We start from the raw sequence: 17,263 nt of genomic DNA, 5'->3' as shown, positions 1-17,263 counted from the left end.
TAGTATAATTGCACTGACATTTTAAATAATTGTTGGGCTCAAAATGCTCAGTCAACCCTAAATAAATTCAATACAGAGTCAATTTTATAAAACTCTTCATGCTTTGCAAAAAATAACTAATAACTACTAACTAAAAAAAAAACGTTGCTGTCTTTGTGACTACTTCCTGTTAGAATTAATAAATAGTAGTAGTGGTACTAGTATAAAATACATGTTAAAGCATGAAAAGGACCATTTAAAAGAGATAGTGATGCTGTGCGTAGAGATAATTTTAATTGTTGGTCAGACTGGTGAATAAAGTATTTCTAGCAGTAACAAGGTGTAGTGAAACACTATTTACTCAATTATCTTTTACAGTTTTTTTTTTTTTTTTTTGTGTGCAGACACTCTAATAAATAAACTCATTATTACCTTGACAGCAGTAGTGCCAATGGTGAACAGCAGAGTGATGAGGAAAAGAAGGATGAAGGTGAGGGCTGTGTCTCCCATGTTATCGTCTTCTGACTCCAAGGTATTGTTCCATTGGTAGTTAGTTTCAAACACGGAATCTGGATGTAGTGTACAGTAATTAGTCAGTTAATATTTGGGATGATTTTTTATCCTTTTCTATTTATCCTTTTTTAAGAAAACGTAAAACCCTAAAAGTTAGTCAGTGAATCAATTGAAATATAAATAAATAAAACAAAACAGTAGTGGTATATGTCTTAGTTATTAACTTATTATGAGCATAATAGTTTGTGTGTCCTTTTAAAACGTTGATTAATATAAAATAATGAATCCTACTATGATCCTGAATTGCTTTTGAAAGACCCTGTTATTAGTGTGACACGCATGACTTGGCTTGTGAAAAAGTATTTTCATCATTTGACTGAAAGACCACGGAACTGGAGTTAGACCTTAAACAATCATCTGTCATCTGTGTTGGGGGTGCAAGACCGAGTAGAGGAAACACATGTACACAAAGACAAGTCACAAAAACAATGTTGATGCACAATCTACACATGAAGTTTAACAAATAGAATACATTTAAGTTTTTGTCTAAAGTTAGTGGGGTGGTGGTGGCATTATTTTAGTAAATAAAATATGATGTTCAAAGTTCGACATATTGTTAATGTCAATGACAGTAAACGAAAGACGTGTAGCTCAAAATATTGGTTAAATAAAGACATGAACTGCATGCGACATACATCAACAGAATTGCAAAGTGCTTTTTTTTTTATTTTGATTTTAAATCTGCATGAAAAAGACAAACACAATGTCATATCACAAGCAACAAACATTAAACATCAAACAGCAGAAGACACAACAACACAAAAAACATCTACTGGGGCTTGCACGTGTTAGGGACGTTCATGTTGAGGTTGACCAGGTTGGTGTTTTTCTCAAATGTTCTGTATCCAATAGACCTGACAATAGCTTTAGTTGTGTTATCCACAGACTCGTGGTGAACTACACAGCTATACACCACATCATTCCTTTTCCACTGCTGAAGGCTGAGTAATAACTGGCTATAAGCAGAATAGGATCCGTAGCTTTCGACAGCGTTTGTGGTATGGAACTCGTAAGTTGAATCTACTTCTTCATCATCAACAAGCCAAGACACATAAACTTCCTGAGGGAAGAAGTCTTTCACAAAGCAAGTCAGGGTCACCATTTCTTTTCTAGTATGTTCTACTGGAGGCATCATAAACACTGAAGGACGCTGAGTCTGTCCTCCTGCAAGCATGAGAGAACAATTAGACCTCCTGCCACAGATAAAACTTCAGCCTACCTAGAGCACTGAAGGAAATATGTGAAAAAATTCACTTAACAATAACACTGTGTATGATGACAAGACAAAAGGAATCAAACACACACACTTTTAGCTGCTGAATAGTTTTCTTACCAATACTCCTTTCGTAGATTTTCTTGACTGGCTCAAGCCACTCTGAGTGTTCAACAACACAGTAGCGCTTGATCCCCTGGTTCCATTCATTATATGTGATGTCAAGTGCAAGATTTATTACTTTTTTTCCATTATCGGTGGACTTTGAGTACTCAATCAAGGTGTGTCCATTCTCGTCCTGCCACAAAACACTCGTAACAGATGGTTTGTTTTCTTGGACTTGACAATGTATCTTTCCGTTTCCGCTAATAAACATGTCCTGATTTGTAGGGCCGATGATAGTTATGTCCACATCTCCTCCAGAACATGATATTGCTGCATAAATACATAATGAACAATTATTGCACAGAAATGACTGCAAAACCATGGGAGTTAAATTATAACTTACAAATATGTTTTTTTGTAAATTTTTTACTCACTTGGACAACCGTAGGTCACAGATTCATTCACGTATGTTTTAATGCCGCCTTCACCTTTCCCCTCAAACAGACATGTAAACCGAGTGTCCTTATTCAAGCCATCGGACGGTACACTGAGAAAACTTGCTGCACTGTATACAGTATATCCGTTCTCCTCTCTTCCCTGAACAGGTGTTGTGACCTCGTATATTTTGTTGGTGATGTCCGCATTATCTTTCAGCCATGTCAGTTTGTGATCTTTTGGTGAAAAATCTTTAGCAAAGCAGGAGAAGGAAGCCTCGCTTTTGTCATCAGAGGGGGAGGAGGCCGACACACTAATATTTGGCATTTGATAATGCGGCTCTGAAAAATAAACACACACACACAAAAATATGTATGCAGAAGCAGCGAATAATTTACAGTATATATGCAGAAGCAGAGGTGAACAATGTATATATATGTATATACTTTATCTATACTTTTATATAACTATAAATCTTTTTTACATTTCCGTATATGATAACTTATAAGTAAAAGGAAAACAAAAACTGACATAACTGAACAGCAGAGCTTTAATCCTTGCTTCTGCATATACATTGGCTGCCCAGGCAAGCAAACGCAGATCTAGTGTTACATGAATGTTAATGATCAACATACAGTTTCCATCTATCTGCATAACTAGAATTATGCAGATTGATGGAAAAAAGCAGAACAAATTGCAATAACCTGTTCTCAGATAGGCAGGGGGCATACAGTATATTAGTAAAGAATAAAATAGAAGCTGAATACATGTTTCAGCCTGTTTGTTCCACCTTTGGTTTAAGAATTATAAAACTAGAAATATTTAAGGATTTGGCATCAGTTATGTTATGTTCTTCTCTTTTTATGTGTTTATGTTGCTTTGAAATCACCAATTATTGCAGCTCAAGATAAATCTACAAAGTCTGCCTCTAATGACATTTTACAGTAAACCCACAAAAAAAAGAATTATTTATTTATTTATATTGTGTCCCTTGTCTTTTTTGTCTCCCTATTGTACATTGTATAAAGAACATTGAAATGCATATTTATACAACTTCCACCATATAACTACATATAACTGTTCTATAATTCAGTTTAACAGTTTTTGTAATGTTGTAGTGCAATTTAAGTTTATTTTTAAGCTTCTCAAAAGTAGTGATGAAGTAGCCTTGTAGTATAGTTCTGTTTCTTCTATTATGTTTGATACTGAATTCTACCTAAGTTTAGCCAGCCCTGACATTATTTATCATTATCATTTGTTATATATAACTAATATCTTCAATAAAAAAAATAAAAAAAACTGCTGCTAAAAAAAATGTTGGACCATTATAAAATATATCAACAACTCCACCATGTAAACCTGCTCGATTTCAAATCAACTACTGAAAAAATATTTAAATATGACTTAGCATTAGGCTTACTTGTCTTCTGGAAATTAGCCTGTCCACTTCCCGCTGAATGTGTCACGGCACATTGGAAAGTCTTCATTGCGTCCCAGTCCTGTTTGCTCACTTGGATTTGACTGATTCCAGAATAAAGGCTGTTTTTCTGTACAGGAGGGTACTGAATAGAGTTTGTCAAGGCAGTCCCCTCTTTGGTCCATGCATAGGTCAGTGAGGAGGGTGTGAAGCCGGTGGCATAACAGCCAAGAGTGATCGTGTTGTCAGTCCCAGAACCACATTGCGACAGAGGAAACACAGTTGGTCCAGATGGAGTGGCTAAAAAAGGAAAAAGCAAATGTGTTAATAAAATACCAAAATTAAAATAATATTCTACATAACAGAGATGTCTTCAACCAGTCAATTGTCTAACAAAGCACAGCACTGAAAGTATTTTAATATGTTGAACATGAACATATTCAAACAGACCTTCGTGTTTCTCCATCTTAATTATTTAGATGTTGTTTGTTGCACTAAGGTTAACCTCCCTCGATAATATTATTTGTGGTTGTTTTGGTATTCTCTATATAAACCGGTAAACTACTTTAAATGCACAACTTTGACAATAATCATTGCTGTTGTTTTCAAATTGAATTGATGAAGGTGTAAAGTTGGTAAACATCCATTAACTGGGTTGAGAAACGCTGTATTCTGATAAAAAAACATATTAAATTTGTTCAAATTCAGCGATTATGTATGACATTAAAGACTTTTCTTACCTGAAGAAACAGTTACTGTTGTTCCCTTTCCCCAGTAGTCAAAAGCAGCATAGTAGCACAGTGCTGAATCTATTTAGCTGTTAGTATCAAAACTCTACGTCTACTAATGTCGAGTGCATAGTCTACCTCGACACTTAATGAATCCCATTATGTTATAAAATCTATTTAATGACCCAAAATACACAAGCCATAAATATCCACCAGTGAGTCCCACTGAGAATATCACTGTTTGACTTTTTACCCTACGTACTGCATTAAAACACTTTTGAATATATATAATACTTTTGAAGTGACATTTGACACGTTGAGAAGTTACAGTAAAACTTAAAATGACCTCTTACATTGTACATTTTAAACAGGACAAATCTTACCTGATGACACCGTTACCATAGTGCCTTTTCCCCAGTAGTCGAAAGCCCAGCCATCACAGTTAAGAAAGTCAATTAACCCTTCTCACAAAAACTCATTGCCATGATATCCCGTTACTTCATGTCATACAGTTTGGTTTTGGTGCCAGTTAAAATCTATCTCAAATATTCACCTGTTAAAACTAAACTTCCCTTCTAATTTTTAAACTATTCGAGACTTTTTGGTCGGGCAAAAAAATACTGTCGGCTGTCTCATCACTGGCCAACAGTTGTGACAACATGAAAATTATAAAATATATTTTAGTAACATGATCAGGAATTTTATTCTCTAGTCAGAAACATTCAAATTACATACCTGAGGTGACGGTGACCATAGTGCCTTTTCCCCAGTAGTCAAAAGCATAGTCACAGTTGAACAAATTATAAACCAGTGCATACAAAAACCTGTTCCCAGATATTTACGCTTTCCATTGGTTGGTTATTTTATGATGATCTAACTTCAGACACATTTTTATTGGCTTTTGCAAATAATGATTTCGAAGATGGAGCCTAAAATGATTTTCACTGCCAAACTTTAAACAAAGTCTATTAGTTTTAACATGTTTCTTACGGTATCCAAGAAATGAATGACCTGAGTCCAAACTGTAATTCTCAAAAATTACTAAAACGTTTTTTAAATCTAAATGGACCCATTAGAAACAACAAAATAAGATGAACTTACCTGATGTAACTGTGACCATTGTGCCTTTTCCCCAGTAGTCAAAAGCATCGTCACAGTTGAACAAATTATAAACCAGTGCATACAAAAACCTGTTCCCAGATATTTACGCTTACCGTAGTTGGTTATTTTACGATGATCTAACTTCAGACACATTTTCATTGGCTTTTACAAAGAACGATTTAGAAGATGGAGCCTAAAATGATTTTCTCTCCCAAACTTTAAACAAAGTCTATTACTTTTAACACATTTTACTTACGGTATCCAAGAAATGAATGACCTGAGTCCAAACTGTAATTCTCAAAAAGTACTAAAACGTTTTTTAAATCTAAATGGACACATTAGAAACAACAAAATAAGATGAACTTACCTGATGTAACTGTGACCATTGTGCCTTTTCCCCAGTAGTCAAAAGCACCGTCACAGTGTAATATGTCAACACAACCAACATACAAAAACTAGCACCTAAAAGATGCTGTCACTAAGGTTGAAATATGTTATAATAAACAGTTCAATTATCACATTTTCAATATGAAGATTAAAGAATCTTATTTTACCTGATGTGACGGTCACCATTGTTCCTTTTCCCCAGTAGTCAAAGTAATCGTCACAGTGATAGATTTCAATAACCCTTTCGTACAAAAATACTAATCCAAGCCAATCTCAGAAATTGTTGTACTTATTCAGTAATCTATTGTAAATACCTAATATTTACCCTGATGCTTTGCTTTTGCTGCAAATTACATCAGAGTTTAAGTACACCATGACTTAACATAAATTTAATAATAAACAGACATAAATTTAATTGCCTTTACTCAAAATTTTGATATAATTCATCATGATATTTTCAATTATTACTCACCGGAAGTTACGGTGACTTGTGTCCCTTTTCCCCAGTAGTCAAAGTAGCTGTCACAGTGCTATATTTCAATCTGTTTCTATTACAAATACTAAAAGTATTGTTTACACCAAGAAAAGTAAACATGTTTCACTGACAAAGCAATTACCACTGTACTATTTATGAACCACTTCCCTTGAGATATTCATTTCCTGTGGTCTGGGTTACATAAAATTAAGTGTGTTTGCCGACGGTTAGTGAACGCTTCCTCTTTATCAGACGCTCCTGTCAGCTCCAGTTCCTGCAGCATGGAGTCAACATAAGCAGATACCTATGAATCACTGAATGAATTGAATTACTGTTAAGTTTGATATGAGTTAATGGTCTGTTGATGTTCAACAGCATCATTATTATTATTACTATTATAATTAATTTTTATAACAGTTATTATTTGCATATGATCTATCATAGCTATTTTAATCAGCTGTACCATCCATCTCTGGAATATCTAATGCTTTTACTGACGTGTGCCAATATTTTAGTATTAAGTGCTACTTGCAAAATTAGCAGACTAGAACACAACCTTGTTTTCCCCGTGTGTTGTCAGACTGTTCTCTTCCTGTGTTGTCTGCCTTCCTCCTAAAAAAAACAAACATTAACCATTACACTCCTCTCTTGCATAAAACATCCATTTGCATTACCAACATGACCCTAACATACATTAAAAACCTCACTATCTTCTATCCGGTCTAGGAAGGACCCATGACAAGGGTCGGCATCTTTGACTCAGGTTCGCAAACCGGTCAATTAAAGCTTCATTGTCACATCTTCTCAAATTTACAGTGTTAAATTGAAAGGAGGGCTATGCTTCTGAAATTTGCCCATTGCGTTCATCAACAAGTGTGGATGCGCCTCAGTACGGAGCAAGTGAAGTCACCATAGGTGATATTTTTTATCTGTTAAAGTTATCATCTTGTGCAGGCAAGATATGGATCTTGCTCACAGAGAAGTTACATGTTACAATCTCAGAGTTTAACAATCTGCTTTCAATCGCTGGGCCACAAAAACCACCAACTACAGGGAGTCCATCAGTCCTCCTGAGTGGCTGAGCATTAGTTTGCAGTAGGGTATGTTTAACGTCAGTATTAGATTTTGGGTTTAGATTTGCCCAGGAAGACACTGAAAGTGAGATAATGTCAGCTTAGCACAAACATAGAACTGTATGTTACCATTGAACTATTAGTACATTTTAAAACAGCTTTCCAGAAATCTCACGCACCATGTTGTAAAATCGTAGTGCTCTGGGTATCCAGCAACAGCCACCACTATAGTTTTTCCTCCATTGTTATAACAAGGCAACTGTAAACTAGAGTTGTCACGATACCAAAATGAGTAACCACGATACTATACCAGACAAAGTAGCTCGCGGTTCGGGTATATCGCGATACTGCAGCCTTTTTTATTATTATTATTTTTAAAACTGCAATGTATTTGTACAAGTTAGTTTGAACAACGACGTTTGTTTTTTAAGCAAAATAAGTGTTGCCACTGACGAAGACGCCACGGCAGACTCGCTGCTCGGGCCGCGGGCTTCTCCATGGTGAGTGTGTTGTCTCGTGTCTGGGCGAGACAGAAACTTTAGCTTGTTGTTTGTTTTGAAGCGAGTTTCTATCGAAGTGGAGCTGTCTTCGCGGAGTTTGTTCTTGCCGGCAGAAACAACGAACAGCCAATCAGCTAACAGACGGGCGGACCCAGCGTGCGGAAACAGCCTATCATATCCCTGGACGTCACCAGTAACAGGCAAACAGCCAATCATTCAGCAGCTGTGTAGTCCGGTTGCGGTTCCATGCTGGTTTGTTTACAAAGGAGTAGAATGAGAAGCCGGGAGAAGAGCAGAGGCGGCTGCTATGTAGCGGAGACTGGCACCGGTAGTATAGTAATCCACGGTAGTACCGTCGTGTAAAATTTCTAGTATAGTAATTATGATTTGGCACCGCGGGGTACCGTGCATACCGTGGGTATCGTGCAACTCTACTGTAAACCTCATGTCTCTTCAAAGATGTGACCACAGACATTAAATGCCCTCTCTGACCACACACTAGATCCTGTGATGCCTTGGATAAAGTTTTTGAGAGCACAGGGAAGTGTTCTCTGAAAAACTTACATCATTGACGATCGCTGTTTGAGAGTGCTGCGATGTTCTGCTATTTCATCAACAGGATTTGGTGCTGAGATGCAGGACGCATCGTTATAGTTCATGTTTTACAGTTTTGGATTGGATTACTTTATTATTATGCCTATAGACCTTTTAACATAGATATGTAGCACTCAACCTATTTATCTAAAGGGTACCAGTTGGTTGGCTAACAAATGAAAATGAACTATGTGAATACTGTAATAATACTTATCACTTATTTTAAATCTCCAAAGTTTTAACAAGAGCATACACTCACCTGCACACTGTCACTCTACAACCAAAATTAAACAGTGACACATGGGTGACACAGGGGTGCTTCACTTGCCAGTGCAAGCTATCAGATAAAATATCATGTACATTTGTTAGTTATTACTCACAAATTGTCTTCTAAAAAATGAATGAAGAATGATGAACAGATGCATGATGAGGGGAACAATGAGTTGAGTTGTTTCCTGGTCCTCTCTGTCGAAGAGTGTACAGAGAAGTGTTCGCAGTCTCTTTATTCATCCCAAAATCTTTAATCGCTTTAAACGAGTTGACAACGTGACCACATACCAGAAATACAGAGTAAAATTGGTTGCATTTGCTACAACATTGTATGTAATGCTAATGCATTAATCACCATTATTATTACTTCAACGCACTATTACTGTCCAAGTTATCTTCTTTTTTGTCAGTAACAACAGTAGATGTCAATGGCTCTTGCCTCTGGCTCCAGTGTCTATTGCATTTTAGGAGTTGGGAGCTTTGTAATCGTGGGAGGGGATGCATCCATCACACACACTGGAAACTTTCGAGAGCAAGGGTTCGTGGGATAGAGTGTTCAGTGAGTCTGATAGACCACGCCACTACAAGCAACGTGCTGGGACTCAAGCGAGTGAACTCAAGGTCATTGGTAGCATCCTTGAATAACTTGAGGAACAGAATCACTGACTTCATGGTGTTTGATCTGTGCAATTCCCTTGTACTGGCTATTGGTCAGTAATGCAGATATCTCCTTGGACAATTGCAGTATGGAATCCAACATATTATAATTTCAATTCCAGCAGGTCTGGATGGATTGCTTGAGGGATTAATTCAAGCTATCCCCCAGACCTGAATGTTTGAAATATTTCACAAATATTTTTAAAATTGGTCATCATCACTGGATGCCAGAATTTGCATAACAGCTCCATTATTTGATTTCAGTTCCCAAATAACAAAGTGATGAAGAAGAAGTGGATTGTGAAGGGCCATATTAATAGAGACCTGAAAATAATACAGTAATTACAGTAACGTTAGGTGACTTAGTGTACAGTAACGTGATTTTACATTGTGTACTAACATAATCACGTTAGGGTTTTTTCCATTTTCCATGTACGATATCTAATGTGCATGTAACGTTAGACTGCTCTCGTTTCCTGAGCGGAATCCAGAGGAAAATACACCGGTAACGGGACACGGGACATCTCTTCTATGCAACAACAGCTTGTAAGTATTACAGGGAATATATGTAGTCAGATCTGAGTTTACATCAGTCAGTAACGGCGCACACGTACGAGAGACACCTGCCTGGGTGTGACCACCTGCCGGGTGTGACCACCTGCCGGGCGAGTGACTGCTGCCAGTGACCCCAGTGAGTAGGTAAACAAGACAGTACATTTTACATCAAATTTGCCATATTTAGCAGCTCTGTCAACACACTGTTGAACCATGTCAATAAAGTTTTGTTTTTTTTGTTCAAAGACTCACCATGCCAACTTAATTTGTTGACTCCAACTCTAAATCCTGCTGTTTATGAGCAAAGTTTCAAGCTTCCACTATATTTGTCCTCTCCAACATAGCCTTTCGTTTCCTTCTGCTGCTTTCTTCTTGGCTTAATTTGTCATTGTTCTTGTTACAGTCCCCAACTTTTTTTATAGAAATGCTTTGCCATCTCATTCGACCACATACCTTCTAGAGTGTTGTGTATAGCCTATGTAAAGTAGAACGTTCCTGTCTGAATTAAAAAAGAAGTCAGCAGGCTGCAGGGCTTTTTCTTCTAATCTCCCTAAAACAGGGGACTCCAAACTGTTCTACAAAGGGCCAGTGTGGCTGCAGGTTTTTGTTCCAACCAACGAAGAGCCCTTTGTGGAACAGATTGGAGACCCCTGCCCTAAAATCTCCCAAACTGTGCTTCTCTCTGTATATTTCTCTCTTTCTTATCATTCTTATCTTCTCTCTCTCTCAGGATTCTCTCTGCTGGGCTATCATATGTTCTAGGACCTTTCTCTTCCTACTGGCTGTTGGCGCCTCACCCACACTTGTATCTGCATCATCATCCACAGGTGCTTCTTCTCTCCTTAGTCTCTCTTGCAAAAAGAGATTCTCATCTCAACGAGACAAGCAATCAGCATTATCCCTGATTCAGATTTATTGTGAATACACATCACACTGACATTTATTGCTGGCATTTACCGTGGTCAGTAAAAAACGGAAGAGTCTGTATTGATTCAGTGTTTTAAGTTTGTATTGATCAGGTGGACATGTATCATTAATGGTTGTGAGGACGGGGAATGCACTAACCAGTTTTGGGGGAATTTTGTGCATTGTGAAACTGAACAAATGTTTCTTGTTATAAAACAATACAAAACATGTTATTATAACATGAACGTGAACTGAAATTTCACATTTAATACAGGGATATTTAATTATTTATCATCTTATTATTTATTGTCATTTTTTAAATTGATTTCTACAAATTTTGGGATATACCCTGAACTGAGGCTGCTGTTGAATTATTAATAGTTTCCCTCTTGTAAACAGACAAATCCAGTTTCTCCAGCTTGCTTTTGTATAATGTATTATCATGTGTTATCAGTTCTGGTGTCTGAGCCTTTGGCTTTCAGTCTAAAGTTTCTGTTTGTTAACTGGATGAGGAAGCACCTGTTGTGGTGAAGATTGTTTCCTCTGTGTTGCATAAATATTACCCAGTAAGGATGTTGATAACCACAAGTCCAAAATTTACAGACATTTTTTGTTTCTGTTTCTATAGTATCTCAAATTTAGGTTTGAGTTTAACCCTGCATGTGTGTTGGTACAAAAGTTTGATTAAAGTTAAGGATAGCAAATAAAGAGCGATGTGATAAATAAATACTCATTTGACACTTCATTTGTGGCCATTAACTTACATTTTATACAAACTTTAATTAAACTGACATCAAATTATCTTTGACCAAAAAATTTTTATTTTATCTCTTTTTTTTTCATTGTGATATAACTCCATACAACAACGTGCACACTGGCTATCATGAGACAAACTTGCTGTCACTCAACTGTAGGGTTTTTGTTGTGTTTGTGTGAAATGTGAAATCAATGAAACTTTATTGAGGTGTTGTTATTTTCCTGTTTTTTTTTCTCTCCATTTCTAATACATTTGTGGGATGCTCTGTTTTTTCTAATATCATCTCTTTTTCATGAGCACAGTAACTCTCAGGCTTCAGTTGAGTTCAGGACTGCTTTTTGTATTGCCACATATCACTGTGGTAGCCCCCGTACACAATGCCACACACTAATACAAAAACCTCTGACTGATATGTGCAGCTGTGTGATCAGTTTTGTACTCTTTGTACTCAGCAGGAGAATTTACTATAGTTTAACACTGTTTTACAGTAAAGCTATGAAACCATGAACGACCATTCTTTCTTGATAATCACATTTTTACTTTGTGAATATTTACACGATCTCCTGCATGGTAGGAAAACTGGATCTCTTTTATAAGCTCATAGTGACTGAACACAATCTTTTGTATAAGAACACATTATAGACAATCTTTAAACATGACTTTTATTGGGCACGTCTTACCTACTTGTTTTTCATATCAGCACCACATTTCCTTTTCAGTTAGAGGTTTTTGTTACAGGATATATCACTGTGGTTGCCCCCATACACAATGCCACACACTAATACAAAAACCTCTGCCTGATATATGTCTGTGTGATCAGTGTTTTGTACTCTTTGTACTCAGCAGGAGAATTTACTGTTTTTCAACACCGTTTTACAGTAAAGCTATGAAACCATGAACGACCATTCTACTTTTTTGATAATCACATTTTCAAATCTCCTGCATGGTAGGAAAACTGCATCTCTTGTCACTCTTTTGTCACATTATAGACAATCTTTAAACATGAGTTTTATTGGACACGTCTCACCTACTTGTTTTTCGTATCAGCACCTAATTTCCTTCTCAGTTAGAGGTTTTTGTCACAGGATATATCACTGTGGTTGTAGTTATACACTGTGATATAACTCCACACAAAAACTCTTCACACTGATTATCATGACACGAATCTTCTGTCATTACTCTTCACACTGATTATCATGACACGAATCTTCTGTCATTTTATCTTGATCGTGATTTCACATGAGTTCATCAAGTATTTTTCAGATCTAATCATGTGAAAGGAATCAGCAGCGAACAGTTACCTGTTGATTATTTTTTCAGTTATTATTATTATTAGTAGTAGTAGTAGTAGTAGTAGTAGTAGTAGTAGTAGTAGTAGTATCATTATTATATTTCTTTTTTTCATTTGGTTTTGTTGTACACCCCGCTGAAAAGGGATTTACAATTAATATAATGATACAATATAACAATGACATATAAATATAGCTATTGATCTACAGGCAGTAAAAACATGGAGAGATGATATCCACCACTTTTAATGAGGAACAAAACAATTGTAGCATAAAATAGGTTCAACAGGCTCACCCAGGGGGATTGTTTTTTAGGGTAAAAATGATATATAAAGACAAACAATTAAACATAAATCCAATTTACCCTTCTTCAAAGGCAAAGAGACTTTGTGCTTCATTTCAGTTCAGGACAGGTTTTTGTATTACCACATATCACTGTGGCCACTCCATCCACAGTGTCACTTGCTCTTACAAAAACCTCTGCTCGATATAGTGCATTGTTAGATTTCTATACTCACTCAGCGAAGCCATCATAAAACATCATTCCACATTTTCATTTTCATTTTACCCTTTAAACTAAAACTATTCTGTGATTTTCCTTCTTTTTTTTCTTTTATTATATATATATACAGTAAAACGTACCCTGGCTACGTTGGTCCAAAGTGCAAAAACATAGAGGGATTACAATAATGGACCTTGAATTGTGTGACTGTTACATTTTTTCTGCTTATTCTTTACCTATGGTTTTGTGTCCAAGTCACGTGACCTTCAAGATTCCGGTTGTGAGAACACAAGAATATAACAACTATATAAATACAGTTATATATTTATGTATGCTTGTTTAGTGTTCATTTGTTTCTGATGATTTTTTTACATTCAGTACATTTTCAGATTGGTTTTCAGCCATATTGTTCATATCTAAAATTTTTGTTGATTTGGACTGACTGTATGATAATGAAGCTCTGACATTTGTACTGAGTGTTTACATCCAGCTTTCATTTACAGTACAAAGACCTTTGTCTGCCTTTAGAGGTTTTTGTAATGGTGTGAATCACTGTGGCTACTCCCCAACACAGTGAAAAACCATAATGCAAAAACTCCACCTCAATGTAGCTGTCATACTCTTCTCTGAAAAACACAACACAACAGCCCTGGTTCTAAAATAATATATAAAAACAAACAGTTAAACATAAAATTAATTTACCCTTCTTTTTGTTTCAAAGGCAAAGAGACTTTGTGCTTCAGTTTAGTTCAGGACAGGTTTTTGTATTATCACATATCACTGTGGCCGCCACTCCATCCACAGTCTCGCTCTTACAAAAACCTCTGCTTGATATAGTGCATTGTTAGATTTCTATACTCACTCAACAGGAGCCATCATTAAACATCATTCCACATTTTCATTTTAATTTTACCCTTTAAACTAAAACTATTCTGTGTTTTCCCTTCTCAGTTAGAGGTTTTTGTCACAGGATATATCACTGTGGTTGTAGTAATACACTGTGATATAACTCCATACAAAAACTCTTCACACTGATTATCATGACACGAATCTTCTGTCATTTTATCTTTAGTGATTTCACATGAGTTCATCAAATATTTTTCAGATCTAATCATGTGAAAGGAATCAGCAGCGAAAAGTTACCTGTTGATTATATTTTCAGTTATTATTATTATTATTATTATTATTATTATTATTATGTACTTTATTTATACAGCCCTTTACAACAGTCCTTTCGGTGTACCAAAGTGCTTTACAGTAGATAAATAACGAGAACAATAGGTAAAAAACAAACAAAATAAAAACAATAAAAACAATAAAATGCAACAAAATTGAATAAGAAATGATAAAAGTGTCATCATACTACTGGGTGTTAAAAGCCATCCTAAATAAGTGGGTTTGGATTTAAAACGGCCCAGGTCAGAAACGAGACGCATCTCGACGGGAAGCTTATTCCAGAGCCTGGGGGCGGCAACGGAAAACGCTCGGTCACCCCAGTTTTTTTTTCACTTGGTTTTGTTGTACACCCCGCTGAAAAGGGATTCACAATTAATATAATGATACAATATAACAATGACATATAAATATAGCTATTGATCTACATGCAGTAAAAACATGGAGAGATGATATCCACCCCTTTGAATGAGGAACAAAACAATTGTAGCATAAAATAGGTTCAACAGGTTCAGCCAGGGGATTATTTTTTAGGGTAAAAATGATATATAAAGACAAACAAGTAAACATAAATCCAATTTACCCTTCTTCAAAGGCAAAGAGACTTTGTGCTTCATTTCAGTTCAAGACAGGTTTTTGTATTATCACATATCACTGTGGGTCCCACCCCATCCACAGTGTCATTTGCTCTTACAAAAACCTCTGCTCGATATAGTGTATTGTTAGATTTCTATACTCACTCAGCGAAGCCATCATTAAACATCATTCCACATTTTCATTTTCATTTTACCCTTTACACTAAAACTATTCTGTGTTTTTCCTTCTCAGTTAGAGGTTTTTGTCACAGGATATATCACTGTGGTAGTAGCCATCCACTGTGATATAACGCCATACAAAAACTCTTCACACTGGCTATCATGACACGAATCTTCTGTCATTTTATCTTTAGTGATTTCACATGAGTTCATCAAGTATTTTTCAGATCTAATCATGTGAAAGGAATCAGCAGCGAAAAGTTACCTGTTGATTATTTTTTCAGTTTTTCAGTTCAGTTTTTTTTTTTTTTACATTTTTCACACTTTGGTGGTTTTAACTCAAGATAGCACCATACATTTTTTACAGACGTTCATGGTCTCCAGATGATATATCCCTCCCAGGTTTTCCTATAGTGCCACCAGGAGGTTGACAGTTTTGGCATTTAGTGAAACACCTTGACAGCTATCGCATGCTAAACAAAGATGGTGTGCATGGTAAAATGTATATATGTTTAACATAAGTGCACTACAGCCTTGCAGAGCTACTCGCTTGACTGCAGATCTTTAGTCTTGTGACTATTTACAAAATCTCCTGAATTTTAAGGAAACTGTCACATTAAACTCAAAATGGCTAAACATATTCCTTTAAGAACACTTAAGTGTTAATCTTTGAACATCTTTGCTCTTCCCAAGAAAGGTTTTTTGGACACATGTCTCAACTACTCATTTTTTGTATCAGCACCGCATTTTCAGTGAAAGAGGTTTTTGTCACATGATATATCACTGTGGCCACCACTGTATATTGCACTGTAATATAACTCCATACAAAAACTCCACCCTGCACACTGGCTATCATGAAATTGCTGTCATTTTAACTTTAGTGTTTTTCATATAAATTCAATAAGAAATGTTAAAGAACTATTAATGTGAAAGGAATCAGCAGTAAAACGCTATTTGTTGATTGTTTTTCAATTATTATTATTATTCTTCTTCTTATTTCTTAGTTTTTCTTTTGTTTTTGTTGTACACCCTCCTGAAAGGGTTTCAGAGTTATGATAAAGGACACCTATAACCAATGACATATTAATATGACATTGACATATAATGACCTACACTAAATGTGAATTAGAAACAAAAGAACTGAAACAGGATCAATAGGTTCTGACAAGAGGATATATATTTATAACATGTTTTTGTCGGGTATATCATCAAAGGTTGGGTGATCCTAACACAATGGTTGGGTTGTCATCTTTATTTAACACTAGCAATATAGTCATTTTGATTATTGAATACTATGTGAATACTTATTTTGACCATAATCTTCACATTTGAAACATCTTTCAATAATCTGACAACAACTTAACTACAAGTAGTTGTAGAAACTGTATTTTATGTTGTTGTTTTTTTTCCATATGTCACATGTATTATCTTTGCAGAAGGCCAAGTATGATGAAAGAGAGCTTTTGAAAAAAAAATATAGCTATTGCATAAATGCGTGATTTGGTGAAATTACCGCATCTTTTTCTTGAGGCACAGAGACTTGTGCTTCAGTTTCAGTTTCTCAGATTAAAAAAAAAAATAAAAAATCTGACATTCATGGTCCCCAGATGATGGACTTCACACTTTTCCTATAGTGTCACCAGGAGGTTGACAGTTTTGGCATTTAGTGAAACAGCTTGACAGCTATTGCATGCTAAACAAAGATGGTGTGCATGGTAAAATGTATATATGTTTAACATAAGTGCACTACAGCCTTGCAGAGCTACTCGCTTGACTGCAGATCTTTAGTCTTGTGACTATTTACAAAATCTCCTGAATT

General features: G+C 35.9%; 1 long non-coding RNA gene and 3 gene segments (V, D, J or C); 1 reads left to right on the top strand and 3 right to left on the bottom strand.

The window, feature by feature from the left end:
- LOC104939250 (Ig mu chain C region membrane-bound form-like) overlaps positions 1–17,263 on the bottom strand; it is a 99,188-nt gene that overhangs the window by 22,723 nt on the left and 59,202 nt on the right. Inside the window, 1 exon segment of the C gene segment in view lies at positions 5,552–5,600. Within this exon segment, the coding sequence occupies positions 5,552–5,600 (49 nt within the window).
- Positions 1,198–17,263, bottom strand: part of LOC109141993 (Ig mu chain C region membrane-bound form-like) — a 42,008-nt gene continuing 25,942 nt past the window's right edge. The window contains 6 exon segments of the C gene segment in view: positions 1,198–1,716; positions 1,886–2,200; positions 2,305–2,646; positions 3,726–4,022; positions 6,106–6,156; positions 12,480–12,488. Of these exon segments, the coding sequence occupies positions 1,322–1,716; positions 1,886–2,200; positions 2,305–2,646; positions 3,726–4,022; positions 6,106–6,156; positions 12,480–12,488 (1,409 nt within the window).
- Positions 5,552–17,263, top strand: part of LOC113747087 (uncharacterized) — a 64,621-nt gene continuing 52,909 nt past the window's right edge. Inside the window, exon 1 of the long non-coding RNA XR_003463321.1 lies at positions 5,552–5,600. This is a non-coding gene — a long non-coding RNA (uncharacterized LOC113747087). The remainder of the gene's footprint in view (positions 5,601–17,263) is intronic.
- Positions 5,954–17,263, bottom strand: part of LOC113747085 (Ig heavy chain V region 5A-like) — a 37,780-nt gene continuing 26,470 nt past the window's right edge. Inside the window, 1 exon segment of the V gene segment in view lies at positions 5,954–5,972. Within this exon segment, the coding sequence occupies positions 5,969–5,972 (4 nt within the window).

The sequence above is a fragment of the Larimichthys crocea genome, chromosome XII (genome assembly GCF_000972845.2).
Source record: "Larimichthys crocea isolate SSNF chromosome XII, L_crocea_2.0, whole genome shotgun sequence".
NCBI classification, from domain to species: Eukaryota; Metazoa; Chordata; class Actinopteri; family Sciaenidae; genus Larimichthys; species Larimichthys crocea.
Note: the sequence above shows the minus strand (reverse complement) of the source record. Positions and strands in the feature narration are given on the sequence as shown.